This window comes from Rhizophagus irregularis, chromosome 28 (genome assembly GCF_026210795.1).
Source record: "Rhizophagus irregularis chromosome 28, complete sequence".
In the NCBI taxonomy this organism is placed as follows: Eukaryota; Fungi; Glomeromycota; class Glomeromycetes; order Glomerales; family Glomeraceae; genus Rhizophagus; species Rhizophagus irregularis.
In genome coordinates, this window is record NC_089456.1 from 1,916,262 (window position 1) to 1,932,478 (window position 16,217).

Consider the following 16,217-nt stretch of genomic DNA (forward strand, 5'->3'; position numbering starts at 1 on the left):
CACTTCTCCTTCGAAACTGTTTGTTTACTCCCTCTTTCTAGCCTTCCCGCATCAAACTTCCTTTCAAGGAACTGAGTCATAATTTTTGGATAAATTATACGTATATTATACTTGTTGAATATTTGTCTAGTTTCCATTATACTTTATTTGTAATTTGCAATATAAGTATTTTGATACTCTGTTAAAGAAAAAATAAAATTCTTTGTACACATACTAAGTAACAGGCCAAAAGTCAGATTGAGTTCATTCAATAAGGTATTACTAAAGAATTAAGAATTTTAATCAGACAGGCTGGACGTGGGTGGGGTCCTACCCAATTCACCTCGGCCTGAGGGCCTCGCAGCCCTCGCATGGCCTACCTTCCTGCTGCGCGGAGTTGACCCATATCATAAAGGCTTTCAGAGCGCGCTTTGGGCACACCAGGTTTCCCTTAAGAGGTGAAGAACCTCCAGCCGCCAGGTTCAAGCCCCTATCGGCCTATCCCCCATATCTGTCACCACTGTCATAGTTTTGTTTTAGAAAAATTAGTCTTCCAGTAAGGTTCAGTTATTACTCTAACATTATAAGCTTTATTGATAGGCTTTATTGATATATAGTTTGAAAAATTAAACTTTATTTCATTTCTAATTCGATAATAAAGATTAAAGAGTGTTAAAGTTTGAAATTGGTCAATATATTGTCATCAGTGGTGATATTCATGAGTTTTTTTTGAATCTTCAAGATTTTTAATTGAAAATGGACGATACCAATTATTATAATAGTAATATAAGCAGATTAAGATTTTCTTAAAAGGTTATGACTAAAGTTTGATTCAATAATCATAATTTTTTTTTTTTAAGAAAAAAGGTTGATAAATTTATTAGTGTTTTTAAATTCTGACCAAATTATAATTTTGGCCAGAATTAGGTGAATGATGATGATCATCCTTACACCTAATTTTTACACTTACGTTAGTGACGTTACACGCAATTAATTGACTGAATTGTGCGACAATATCGGAATCATTACTCCGAAATCGATAATATAATTTTACCCAGTTTGGCATAATAATAAGAATTCAATACCTCCCCTTTTCACTTTCAGTTAACAAAAATGTCATGCTCAAAAATATTTTCAGGAGATTTACCTGAATTAATATATGAAATTATAAAATATTTTCAAAATGATTATTCAACTTTATATTCATGCATTCTAGTTAACAAATTATGGTGTCGTTTAGCGATTCCATTATTATGGAAAGATCCATTTTCAATTCCTACAAAAAATTATAATTTTATTGAAAATTACTTACATAATTTAAATGATGATTTTAAAACAAAATTAAATGAATATAAAATTATTAATAATTCATTACCTTCGAATATGCTGTTCAATTATTCCAGGTTTTTAAAATATTTGAATATAAATAAGTTTATTTTCACTACTAGGGTGTGGTTTGAATCTTCTATTAGTAAAAATAGACTAGTAATTGATTTTGAAAATTTGGGTGATATTTGTGTATCACTATTTGAAACTTTTATTGAAAATGAAGTAAATTTACATACTCTTGAAATTGAAATCTATTATCATGCATGTTTTGATAATATTCTTAAGTTAATTTTAAAAAATACAAATTTCATTTACAATATTAGAAATTTAAACCTTTGTATTGATAGTCTTTCTATTTACAATAGTGATGAATGTATATCAAGTATATCACAGATAATTAATTTACAACAAAATCTTAAAAAAATTTCTTTAAATTATTATGGTTTTCCTTTGCTTCAACCATTATTATTATCAAAAGATTATAATTATTCAAATACTTTAAATACAATCATTTTCTATGGCGTGGATTTTATTAAAGTTATTAACAATCTAAAAAAAGTATTTGAACGATTAAATGTTTTGGAATCTGTTCATATTTATTATTGTTATTCTTTAAATACTAGTTTTACTCAACAAATTATTAATTTGACTAAACCATTTAAATTGAAATCTTTATTCATAAGTGAATCATCAAACATTGATGAATCATTAGAAATATTATTACAAAAATCTGGTGATTATTTAGAAAATTTTGGAGTTAATATTATTGAATCATCATTAAAACAACGATTATTAGAATTAATTACAAAATATTGTAAAAATATCAAGTTTCTTGATTTTAATCATGGATATGAAATTCAGATTATTTATCAATTATTCAATTTAATTAAAAATATTAAGCAAAATCTTAATTATCTTTCAATCAATTTAGAGAATAGTAGTAATGGAATTGAATATTGTTCAATAATATTGCAAAAATTAGGACAAATCCTTCCTCCTAAATTAGAATATTTATGTTTGAATTTTTACTACATTAAAGTAAGTGATTTAGAAGTGTTTCTAAAAAATTCTCAAGATACTTTTATTGAAAAATTATTAATTAATAACAGTAAAGGTCAAGCTATTTTACCTTCTATAAAAAAATATATAATGAATAAGAAAAGGGTTAAATATTTAGCTATTAAGGAACCTCATTTTTTAGCTAATGAATTGATTTCATTTAAAGGTGAAGTGAATAAATTTAGGTTATATAATATTGAAGTGAAAAGTTATGATGGTTTAAAGATTAACTCGGATAATTATATAAAGGAAATCGATTAATTGTTTGGTAGATATTTAAAAATATCAGATAGGAACATTCTTTTATATAGATTTGTTTAAATAAATATTTATTTATTTGTTATTGAATTATCAAGAAATTATATATTTTTTATTAAATAAATAAAAATCTGATATCATTAATACAAACAAGGGTGGAATATTTGAGATGCAATAATTATATGTACATTATACTTGTTGAATATTTATCTAGTTTCTATTATATTTATTTGTAATTTACAATATAAGTATTTTGATACCCTGACTCTGTTAAAGAAAAAATAAAATTCTTTGTACACATACTACTGAAGTAACAGATCAAAATCAGATTGAGTTTATTCAATTTGGTATTAGCACTAAAGAGTTAAGAATTTTAATCAGACAGGCTGGACGTGGGTAGGGTCCTGCTCAACTCACCTCGGCCTGAGGGCCTCGCAGCCCTCGCATGGCCTACCTTCCTGCTGTGCGGAGTTGACCCATATCAGAAAGTCCTTTCAGAGCGCGCTTTGGGCACACCAGGTTTCACTTAAGGGGCGAAGGACTGCCAGGTCCAAGCCCCTATCCCATATCTGTCACCATCTGTCATAGTTTTGTTTTATGGAAATTAATCTTCCAGTAAGGTTCAATTATTATTGTAATTTGTAAGGCTTTATTGTTATATAGTTTGAATAATTAAACTTCATTTTATTTCTAATTCGTTTAACAATTATAATAAAGAGTGTTAAAGTTTAAAATTGATCAATATATTGTCATCAGTGATGATATTCATGAGTTTTTTCTTTTGAATCTTCAAGATTTTTAATTGAAAATGGACGATAATACTAATTACACAGTGAAATTCGATAAACCGGATCTTCGATAAACCGGATTTGGGCCTAAACCGGATTTTTTTGCTGGAACCAAATCACGTATATTAAAATAGTTTCGATATACCGGAGTTTACTAGTAAAAGCTCGATATTCGATAAAACGGATCAATTTTCTAACCAGCTATAGTAAAAATGATTCGATAAACCGGGTCACGTGATCATTAACCAATAAAATTCAAGTAACGTGATGCGGTAAATCTTAATTTTGGCCAGAATTATAAAAATCTTAATTCCGGCCAAAGTTATATATTACTTATATATTCAATTAAAATATTTTATATTTATTTTCATGACCTCTATGACTAAAAGCTAAGATAAAAAATTAAAATATAATGTGTATTAATTTTATTAGCATGAATTTTTCAAAAAAATTCAGTATAATAGATTTTTAATATATTCGCTATACCGGATATCCTGATAAACCGGATATTTTTAGTGGAACCGATAGATCCGGTTTATCGAATTTCACTGTGTACTATAATAGTATTATAAGACAGATTAAGATTTTCTTAAAATGTTATGACTAAAGTTTGACTCAATAATTATAATTTTTTTTTTTTTTTTTTTAGAGAAAAAAGGCTATAATATTTTCCAAAAATTTGATAAATTTATTATATAAATTTGGCCGATCATGATTTGACCAGAATTAGCTGGTAGTGACGATGATCATCCTTACACTTAATTTTTACATCGTTAGTGATGTTACACGCAATTACTCCGAAATCGATACTAAATTTTACCCAGTTCGGCATAATAATAAAAATTCAATACCTCCCCTTTCACTTCAGTTAACAAAAATGTCATGCTCAAAAATATTTTCAGGAGATTTACCTGAATTAATGTATAAAATTATAAAATATTTTCAAAATGATTATTCAACTTTATATTCGTGCATTTTAGTTAACAGATTATGGTGTCGTTTAACGATTCCATTATTATGGGAAGATCCATTTTCAATTCCTACAAAAAATTATAATTTTATTGAAATTTACTTACATGATTTAAATGATGATTTTAAAACAAAATTAAATGAATATGAAATTATTAATAAAACATTACCTTCGAATATACTATTTAATTATACCGGTTTTTTAAAATATATGAATATATATAAGTTCATTACCTCTATTGAGAAGTGGTTTAAATCTGCTATTAGTAAAAATAGACTAGTAAATTTGAGTGATATATGTGTATCACTATTTGAAACTTTTATTGAAAATGAAGTAAATTTACATACTTTTGAAATTGAAATTCTTGATGACCATCGCACATGTAATGATAACATTCTTGAGTTAATTTTAAAAAATACAAATTTCATTTACAATATTAGAAATTTAAACCTTTATATTGATGGTCTTTCTGATTACAATCATATTAATAAATATATATCAAATATATCACAGATAATTAATTTACAACAAAATCTTAAAAAAACTTCTTTAAATTATTATGGTTTTTCTTTGTTTCAACCATTATTATCAAAAGATTATATAATTATTCAAATACTTTAAATACAATCATTTTTTATCATGTGGATTTTAAAGTCATTAATAATCTAGAAAAAGTATTTGAACGATTAAATGTTTTAGAATCTGTTCATATTTATTATTGTCGTTCTTTAATTACTAGTTTTACTCAACAAATTATAATTTGACTAAACCATTTAAGTTGAAATCTTTATTTATGTGCGATATCATATCACAGATTGAATCATTTAAAAATATTATTACAAAAATCTTGTGATTATTTGGAAAATTTTGGAGTTAACAATATTGAGTTATTTGATTTATCATTAAAACAACAATTATTAAAATTAATTGCAACATTTTGTAAAAACATCAAATTTCTTGATTTTAATCATGGATCTGAAATTCAGATTATTTATCAATTATTAAATTTAATTGAAAATATTAATAAGCAAAATCTTAGTTATCACTCAATCAATATAAAGTATAGAAGTTGTGTATCTGCCTATTGTTCAATAATATTGCCAAATTTAGGACAAATCCTTCCTCCTAAATTAGAATATTTATGTTTAAATTTTTTTTACATTAAAGCAAGTGATTTTGAAGTGTTTCTAAAAAATTCTCAAGATACTTTTATTAAAAAATTATTAATTAATCACATTAAGGGTCAAGCTATTTTACCTTCTACAAAAAAATTTATCAATTTTATCTTCTATAAAAGAATATATCATGAAAAAGAAAAGGGTTAAATATTTAGCTATTAAGGAAGCTTCATTATTTAAGGATTTGATTTCATTTAAAGATGAAGTGAATGAATTTAGGTTATATAATATTGAAGTGAAAAGTTATGATGGTTTGTATGATTATATAAGGGGAAATTGATTGATTGTTTGGTAATAATTAAAATATCAGATATGAACATTCTTTTTATATAAAGTTGCTTATAAATTTACTTATTTGCTTATTCTAAATAAAGTATTCATTTATTGTAATTAATTATCAAGAAATTTTTATTATTTTTATCAATCAAAAAAAATCTGAAATTATTATTAATAAGTTTATAATATATTAGATAAACAAGATTACCTGATAATCTTTTTTATGTTTCTTTTTCGGCGGACTGGAACAGTGAGTACAGTACATATATTTTTTAATTGACTTCAAAGAAATGTTTCTGACGATTTATTTCATATTTTTTTTTTTCTAGGGTTTCCGGATTAATTGTACATACCGGACTTTAAAGATAAATTGAAAGGAGAAGGGTTTTTTTTATTTGTTTGACTTTAAAGAAACGTTTCTAACGTTTCATTTTTTACCTTTTTTATCTAGGGATGCCAGGTTTTTGTACATGCTGGACTTTTAAAGGTAAATTAGGAAGGGAGCTTTCTTATTTGTTTAACTTTAAAGAAATGTTTCTAACGTTTCATTTCTTATTTTTTTTCTAGGGATTCCGGATTTCTTGCACACATTGGACTTTAAAGGCAAATTAAGTAAATTGAGGGAGGAGAGGCATTTTTTTATTTGTTTGACTTTATAGAAACGTTTCTAACATTTCATTCTTGTTTTTTTTCTAGGGACGCCAGGATTTTGTAAACACTGGACTTTTTAAAGGTAAATTGGGAAGAGCGAGTTTTTATATTTATTTGACTTTAAAGAAATGTTTCTAATGTTTCAACTTTATTATTTTTTTGTAGGAACATAGTTTAAACTTAATCATTTTTTATTTTTTTTTAGTTAATCTTGATTTACTGTAATAAGAAAAATGTGCGTAGTTAAATAAATCAATAAAATATTTTTAAGCTGCTTGTAAATCACATGGCTTAAAACTTAATTATTTAAACAACATTAGTTATAAATACAGATAATTGGAAAAAGTATAAAAGATTGTGTTTAAAAAAGATAAATAAATTAAAATTTTTGTACAAAATTTTTTCGCTTCGGACTTACAACAGTTTCCGTTTCCTAGTTATTAATAAAAATTATAGATGGACCGGTCCATACTTTGTCTAAAACTGGTCTGTAATACCTAATATGTTTTTTCATTACTGCAGCTTTGTTTTTGAATAATTATTATCTTACAATTGTTAAATAATTAATTCTATAAATTAAATGTTTAAATAATGAAATTAGAATAATAAATAAAATAAATAATAAATTAAATTTATTAAATATACGTTAAATTCGTTAAGACGAATTTTTAATTAACAAAATTATTTTTGTGCGGTGTCATGTCTTTTTGACCATAAAAATAAATACAATGAGTAATTAAATTATTAAAAAATTACTTCTTTTAAGGAGAAAAAAAAAAAGTAAAAAATTACCGCAATTACTAATAAAATATGATTGATTTATTAATTTAATAGGGTAGTGAGGTCAATATAAAAAGGTGGAAAAAAGATCGGCAATTGCGCCTGCTAACTATAAGAAAAATATGCCTAATTTACTGTGTAATTGATGAATGTCCGGATGTCAGTCCGGCATGTTACGATGTACAGTACGATAATAAAAATCTTAAAAAAAAAGAGAAAAAGAAAAAAAATTGTTATTAAGTGTGAAGTGCTGTTTAAGAATTGAAAACCATCGAAAACGGAACCTTAAACTTAATCACTGTAATGCCGTGATATACTTAGTAAATTTATTAATTATAGGGCGCAGTATTGTATTTAAAATTAGTATATAAATTTTTAGTATTTTAACTTTATATTTTTAATTGGTCCGCAACTATGAATCAGGTGAACAAAGGATAATACGTCCGAAAATGACGTTAAACTAGTAAATCATTAAATCAAGTGATTTAGAATATCAGGAGGTAATTTAGGACAAACATTTTGTGGCAAAAGTGTAAAAGTACAAAATAATTAGTGGGAGTTTAAAATAATTTGAGGAAAACATTTAAATATAAGATAACGCGCAGTATCCATAAATGAGATTAATTAAGTTACGATTTTGAAAATTTCAGAAAATGGTTAAGTATCAATTATTAATAATAATAATAATTCGATTCTTTTAGCATTTTTCTTATGATGAAAAATTGCCACATTAATTAAATTAATGGAATTAAAGGTTACTAATATGGGGAAACTATCGCACTTTACAAATTTTAATATAATTATTTATTTGTTATTTAACATTATTAAACCAAGCATATTGTTACGATGAAAAACAATGCGACGAAGTCACGTGATATAATCGTTGATCAATGGTAATTTCCGGGATGATTAATTATTGTTGAATGATCAACGTCATATAACGGGAGGATCAATGTTCGAAATGTTTAATATATCAAATATATTAAATATATGGCATATATTGCACATATTGCACATATGGTATATATGGCATATATTAAACATTTTAAACATTTTTAGCTTAGTGTTTTTACATATAAATAGATGCATTATTTTTCTATGTATTAAAGATAGATAATTCTGTTATATTTTAATAAAGCATTTATTAAATAAATTATCTCATTGTTTATTTTTCATAATTGTTATATTTTGTGAGTCAATATTGCGTCTGAGTGTATATGCCCGTGTGTGCAATACCGTATTCGCATTTGACTGAATTTTACATTTTATTTTATTGTGTAACCTTCGTAAATTGATCGACAGTGATATATTTATTAATATTTACATATAGTTATTTTCACTTTTCGTTCATTAATATTATTTAACACTTATTTTATTCAATTATCCTTCTGCTTACCATACACCTATACGCTTATTTTTATAAGCATACAAGAACTGGCTTAACAATATTATTGTATTTATTTATATTAATAAAGTATTATTTTTTAATATCTATGGTGGCAACGTGATTTAGGTATTACATCACAAACAACGCCGAGGCGGTAAATTGTGTGTAGATCCTTCCTTTTTTGGATGATATCAGGAAGCATTACATAATTCTGGCCTTTTACCTATTTATATATTTATTGTTCGGTAAATTGTGCGACAATATCGGAAAATCATATAATTTACCCAGTTTGGCATAATAATAAAAATTTAAAACCTTCCTTTTCAGGGTGAATAATGATAAATAAGAGTACAACGAAAGTTTTCAAGAAAAAAAAGTATTTAATCGGTTTGTGAAATAAATGCGAGATACCAGAATTTACGCACCTTCAAATTGTAATATGTCATGTTCAAAAATACTTTTAGGAGATTTACCTGAATTAGCGTATAAAGTTATAAATTATCTTCAGAATGATTATTCAACTTTATATTCATGCATTTTAGTTAACAGATTATGGTGTCGTTTAGCGATTCCATTATTATGGGAAAATCCTTTTTCAATTTCCGCCAGAAATTATAGTTTTATTGAAATTTATTTATATGATTTAGAGATTATTAATAATTCATTATATCCGAATGTACTGTTCAATTATTCCAGGTTTTTAAAATATTTGAACATATTTAAGTTTATTTTCTCTGTCGATAAGTGGTTTGATCCTGATATTAGAACTTCACCCCCTAAAAATGAATCATGTTTAGTACCTATTTCTAGAAATACTATTACTGCCGAGATATGTGTATTGCTATTTAAAATTTTTATCGAAAATGAAATAACTTTACATACTCTTGAAATTGAGATCTGTGGTAATTGTTATCAACCATGTTTTGATAATATTCTTGAGTTAATTTTTAAAAATGCAAATTTCACTCATAATATTAGAAATTTAAATCTTTTTACTATTGACGATAGTAGTAAATATGTATCAATTAAAAATCGGATATCACAAATAATTCATTTACAACAAAATCTTAAAAAAATTTTGTTAAGTAATAATAGTTCTTCTTTGTATTTATCATTATTATTATCAAAAGATTATAATTATTCAAATACTTTAAATACAATCATTTTCCATCGTGTCAATTTAAATGGTTTTAACAATTTACAAAAAGTATTTGAACAATTAAATGTTTTGGAATCTGTTCATATTGCTTATTGTTATTATTTACATGCTAGTTTTACTCAACAAATTATTAATTTAACTAAACCATTCAAGTTAAAATCTTTATTTCTAAGTGAAATACAACAACTTGAATCATTAGAATTATTATTACAAAAATCTGGTGATTATTTAGAAAATTTTGGAATTGCAAAACTTAATAATGGTCTATCATCAAATCAACAATTATTAGAATTAATTACAAAATATTGTAAAAATATCAAACTTTTTGATTTTTATGTACCTATAAGTCAGATTATTTATCAAATATTCAATTTAATTGAAAATATTAAACAAAATCTTAATTATCTTTCAATCAGTTTAGGGTATAAAAATACTGGACCTAAATGTTGTTCAATAATATTGCGAAAGTTAGGGCAAAAACTTCCTCCTAAATTAGAATATTTATGTTTGAATTTTTATTATATTGAAGCAAGTGATTTTGAAGTGTTTTTAAAAAATTCTAAAGATACTTTTATTAATAAATTATTGATCAATAACAGTGAAGGTCAAGATATTTTACCCTTTATAAAAGAATATATCATGAAAAAGAAAAGGGTTAGGTATTTGGCTATTAAGGAATCTATATTAGTTAAGGAATTGGTTTCATTTAAAGATGAAGCGAATGAATTTAGGTTGTATAATATTAAAGTGCAAAGTTATCAGAGTTTAGAGATTAACTTGCATAATTATATAAAGGAAATTGATTAATTGTTTGGTAGTAATTTAAAAAATATTAGATAGAATCATATTCTTTTATGTAAAATTATTTATAAATTTACCTATTCTAATAATAAATAAAGTATTTATTTATTTGTTATCATTATTTTTTATCAAACAAAAAAAAATCTGAATCACTATTATAAACAAGTGTGATTGTATATGAGTTCTTTGTCCTATATTTGATATTTGAGACGTAATAATTTTATGATGTATTACTTATTGCATATATATCTAATTTTCTATAATGATTTATTATCATACAGTTGACCTTCTCTATAATAACATCTCTTGAGAGCACCCAATGGTATGATTATAATGGGATGTGCCTATTGGAGAGAGTTTAATTGTATAATTATATATGTAATATTAAAAAATATTTTTTTGTAGTTTATACTTAAAGTTATCTAATTATTAAATATGTGATAATTTTTTTCCTTGCCAATATATGTGTGCTTATACAGGGGAAATTTTACATATATTTACTACTTTCGATTCATATAAATTTTAATTTTTCTGAAAATTTGATGATTTCAATATTTATGAAGCGACTGCTTCTGAATACATATGCTTGATCTTGGAGTGAATGGAGCGTGCTAAGCACACATACTGTAGGTTTCCTTTCGAATTTTGAGACGATCGTTCACTAAATTATCGTACTGGAATCGTAGTACAGACAATTTTTAAAATATTGGTTATTGATTTAGCAAATATATTGTAAAGAATTAGATAATTTATCATTTCTTGATTAATAAATCAATTTATTAAGGTTTTATTAAAAAGAACACTCAAATAATCCCAGGTAATGGAATTCATAAAATTTTTTTACATATATAAATATTTGATCTGATTCATATTTGAAGATTAAATAATCATGATAAAAAAAAAAATTTGGTATGGAATAATACTATTATTTAATATATATGTTGTAGGTGAAAACGGAATCTATGTGGATTCTGGATCCACATATGTGGATACGGGATGTTGACCAGAATTAAAGCATAGTAGGATTTCGTAATGCTGGCCAAGATCCGATTTCCACCGGTATTCAGAAACCACATACAACATATATATATGTATATAAAATATACTTTAAAAAAAAAAGCTATTAGAAATAAAAAATTATAAGGAAGCTAGCAATACTGTATTTTTTTTAAACAATATTCGTATTTGCAACGGGGATCATACATATTTAGATGGTAATTTTTTTGTTCAAAAAAATTGTTTTTTTTTTGACAATGTTTTTTTTTTTGAAAAAGTAATAAATAATTTTAGTAGATTAATAAATATTGTTGCTAAGTGAGATTGTAATAAAAAACTTATATTTTCTGGTTGATGTTTATAAGATCACCTACATTCACTGTTATCTAAATAAATTAACTAATAAATGATTACTTCTAATAGCATATTATGATGGATGAGAGAAAATTTTCCTGTAAATCTTAAAACACTTCCAGTTTCAAATACAGGCACAGAATTATCCTTTGGAATAAAAGATATCACTTTAATTTCCATGGTTCTTTCCTTAAAACTCCAATGGCTTTCCTTATAGTGTAATCTATCTGTAAAAAAATCATTAAAAAAATGATGAATATATAAATTTTTTCAAAAGAAAATGATAAAAGTCAAAACAATTTTTTTTTGTTAATTAATTTCTATAATTATTTATCTACAAATATATGATTTACAATCACAAATATATATGTATATAGGAACTCTTTCTATCGATAGATGGATGAGGTAGCGTGATTAAGGGCGTTTAGGATGTTTAAACCATCAATATCATAATGAGTAGAATTATTTAAGGTTAATGTGAAAAATCTGTTGTACTCATGAAAGATATGTATATAAGTATTAGAAGTGTAAAATAAACCAAATTGGATTAAAATGATAGTGGGCATCCTTAATAAAACCGGAAAGTGATGTGTCATTATTTTACCTCCGACCGAAGAAACTTAAATTCAACATGTAAGAGTAATTTGAGGCTAAGTCTTCATTCATATTGGGTGTATCATTGATCTATTGGGTCGCAATGTTAATTGCGAATTATCCATGTAATAAGAGGGTTCTTCCAAACTCTGAATGGGTAAACTTTCTGCATCTGATGCATCTGTAATAATATTGGTATCACATTATTGGATAACATATTTTTTCTTTTTGCTAGAATCAGGTGAGTATTTGTTGGTAATGTTGTTTGGGGTGGCATCATTGGCGTAGTTTGATCGTTGTCCGAATCTGAGGTGCATGTCTTTTGGGAGATTTAGTGTCGTTATTATTTGGTTCTTAATTTGGAATTATCATTCAATAACGTCTGTTTCATTGATTTTTGTTCATCTAATTATTTGCGATGATGTTACTAATCTTATCGATCGTAATTGTGTTTTGAATATTGATTTTATCTTATAGTTTTTGTTTATTCTCTAAGTCATCGATTTCAGTCTTTAATGATTTTTTCTTTTTTTATTTAAGAAAAAAAGAGCTATGACGCCATTATCGCTGAATTTCCAACTCAAACTTTGAAAATCTCATATTTCTTTTTTTGATTTTTACGATCCATTATACGCAACATGATGCTATTATTATGAATAAGTATTTTTATGTAACATTCAATACAAATGGCGCAAAATATGTAAATAAAATAATGCTTGCTCTTGGCCAGTTATTAATCTACAACTGTTTCTCCTAAACACCACGTAGAAGTGGCAAGCTTCGTTCAGGTAAAAAGAAACCACTTACCTGTTACAACCAGTTTATATTTAATAGGGTTAAAAATAATAATATTTGGGTTGTTAAGAACAAAAATTGAGCAGAGAAGTTCGGACATATAGATACTATACTGTATAACATAACAACATTTGCAGACTGACTTTATCAATTCTATATGTAAACTGTGTTTTTTTAGTTATGTTCTGGTCTCAGATACTACTACTTATGCACATATGCATCAAAACAAGAAAGAAAATTATAAAAGACGTAAAAATCAAACAAATAAAAAAAATGCACATGTGCATCAGAACAAGAAAGAAATTATTTTTGTAAAATCAAAAATAAGCTTTCTCATTCCCCCATCAAATTATTTGGTTTACATACGTACTATGTACATACATACATAAAATACATACGTATATATACGTAATGTGGGAAAGACGATCGAGCAATAAACACAGGGTTCTCTACTCAATTTTATTATAATTTGCTTAAGTATGGCTTTAACATTTTAAAATTTTTAACGTGGAGTTGGTCGTATCTACAGCTTAAAATGAGAAGAGGGTTGGTTGTACCTTACCTTTTACCATACTTAACAAGAAAAAAAATAAAAGAAAAGAAAAGCGAGAAGGAATGAGAAAGGAGAGAGGCGTTAAAGAGAATAAAGAGAAAAAAGAGACTATTTTATATATTATTACTTAACCATGATGAGTCATGTAAACATATTTCTCACGTAATCTTGTATATAATGTCAAATTTTATATACTATTTCAGTACGTATATCATTACATCATTACTAACAAACTAACCGAATTTTTGCTTAACTTAAATTATTGTCCGAAGCGAAATCATAGGATACTTATGATTAGGTACACTCAATACTTTTTATTATATATTAATGATGTGATTGTAACATTACTTAGTCCATATACCGTAGATTTAAAAAAATGAATTTTTTCTTTATTTCCTTTTCGCACATGAACGCAGGGCTACGTGTCATTGCAAGTTGCAGGCAGTTCGCCATTTGTACTGATCTGTCCGTGGGTACGTCTCCAGCAGATTTGCGCACTTTTTGAGAGCCAGCTTTTATGTTTTCACCCACTTTTTTCCGAAACAGTTAAAGAAAATTTAAGGAAAGCTTAGCACATGCTTGATCTTGGTATTATAAATGGGAAATTTTATAGATATAATTGTACCTTAGCATGAAATGAGTATCAAACATTGGGAAGGAATTGTTATTACCTCTTCTTTATTATTTTATTACTAACATTCTTGATCAGGAATTTCCATCACGAAGGTATTGATCATTGGATTCTAGGTTCGAGTACACAACTTATTAAATTTATTAATGACGAGATTAACGGTCGGAAACAGATCACTTCTTGGGAAGTACAAGATGTATACAATCAAATTGGTCAAGGTAAGTCTATTTACAATAATTCGAAAAATCATTGCCGAGATAATTATTGTACAATGGCCAATGGTGCACAGTAAGCCACTTCACTTGCTCGAAAATTCTATTCGTAGTTAATTGTCCAGAGCGAAGCGGTAAAAATCGAACAGTCACGTGAGATTTTCCGTTTGTTAGAAAAAATGACCCCTGATCACGCTCCGTACTCCTAATGGTTTCCATTCCCTGGTTTTATTAATGGTTTAATAAATTAAATAAAATACCAAAAATATCACTTATTTTAAAATACTAACTAGGGTGATGTACTGTATAATAATCAGTTTAGGTCAGTTTAAATCGGACTTCGGTGGTTGTAACGATTTGAACGATTTGGATGTCTGTTGGTAAACTCCTAGTACCTCTAGAATAAAGCCAGTATAAACACATAATTATAAGAATTATAAGAATAATAAGTAAAATATTTCGGAATATCATTATGAGCGCTCGGTTAATAATATTTTGAAACCTAATTAATATAAAGGTAGGTAATCTATTATCTAATAACTTAAAATACTTCATTTTCCTCTAATTCAAAAGTTTCTCTATTAATGATTTTCTTTCCATATGAATGTTGCTTGCTTTTACCAACAATATTATGATTTTGATATACAAATCTTGTAAACCAAAATATGGTCTCGACTTAATATAGGATTAGATCGACTTTCTAATGAAAATATAAAACTATTTGACGTGATTTAATTTGTGTTTCTAATTGAGTAATAGATGAATTGATTTTACTTTTATCGAAAATCGTTTGTTGATTATAGTATCTTGTTTGTATTCATTAGATGAGATGTTGGCCGGAACTATTCAAAAGTTATATGATCCTCTTTTTAGGATCCATATATCTCCTTTAATAATAGTATTAGTTTTAGTTGTACCGAGTTCTATAACTCAAGTTTTCGTAGTTTGTTTGGGAGTCGGTTAACTTCCATTATTAGAAGATGTTGAGTTGTGGCGTGCTCCTTTATGGAGCTTAACCGATATGTTAAAATTTTTTTCAAATTTTGTTTCAAAAAGTTTTTTTATTTCTTCTAACGGTAAATCAATTGGAACATCATATACAAAATTGGAACGTCTACAACCATATAAAAAAGGTCGATCCGTTTCATCTTTTTTCGGAATTAATAACCTTATATCGCGGAATTTATCGAATCGTTTACATTTCTGTGAATGGATCCGTGAAAGGCTCATTTTTACGGAGTTTTTGCAGAAATAACGGATAAAATTTTTTATTGGGCAGGTTATATTTTTCTCCTTCGCTATCCAAAATAAAATTGTATTTTTATTGAACCCTCTACTACATTGACGTATGAGTTTCTAGTCACCTCGTTGAAGAAACCTACTCTAATAAGGGTACATATGAAAATGTATCTATTCTTGTCCCTGCATAATCTACATGATAATTGGAACTCCATTCTAAATTTCTAA

General features: G+C 26.1%; 3 protein-coding genes across 3 annotated transcripts; all 3 read left to right on the plus strand.

Moving 5' to 3' along the window:
- Window positions 1–1,092: 1,092 nt before the first annotated feature.
- On the plus strand, window positions 1,093–2,738 carry OCT59_019056 (uncharacterized protein; the record flags this gene model as incomplete). The annotated part of the gene is made up of 1 exon (XM_066135776.1): window positions 1,093–2,738. The coding sequence occupies one exon, from the start codon at window positions 1,093–1,095 to the stop codon at window positions 2,626–2,628; it is 1,536 nt and encodes a 511-aa protein (XP_066005034.1). The 3' UTR covers window positions 2,629–2,738.
- Window positions 2,739–4,290: 1,552 nt separating this feature from the next.
- On the plus strand, window positions 4,291–5,004 carry OCT59_019057 (uncharacterized protein; the record flags this gene model as incomplete). The annotated part of the gene is made up of 1 exon (XM_066135778.1): window positions 4,291–5,004. One exon carries the CDS (start codon window positions 4,291–4,293, stop codon window positions 5,002–5,004), a length of 714 nt encoding a protein of 237 aa, XP_066005035.1.
- A 4,090-nt stretch (window positions 5,005–9,094) lies between these two features.
- On the plus strand, window positions 9,095–10,621 carry OCT59_019058 (uncharacterized protein; the record flags this gene model as incomplete). The annotated part of the gene is made up of 1 exon (XM_025331884.1): window positions 9,095–10,621. One exon carries the CDS (start codon window positions 9,095–9,097, stop codon window positions 10,619–10,621), a length of 1,527 nt encoding a protein of 508 aa, XP_025180759.1.
- Between the last annotated feature and the right edge of the window lie 5,596 nt (window positions 10,622–16,217).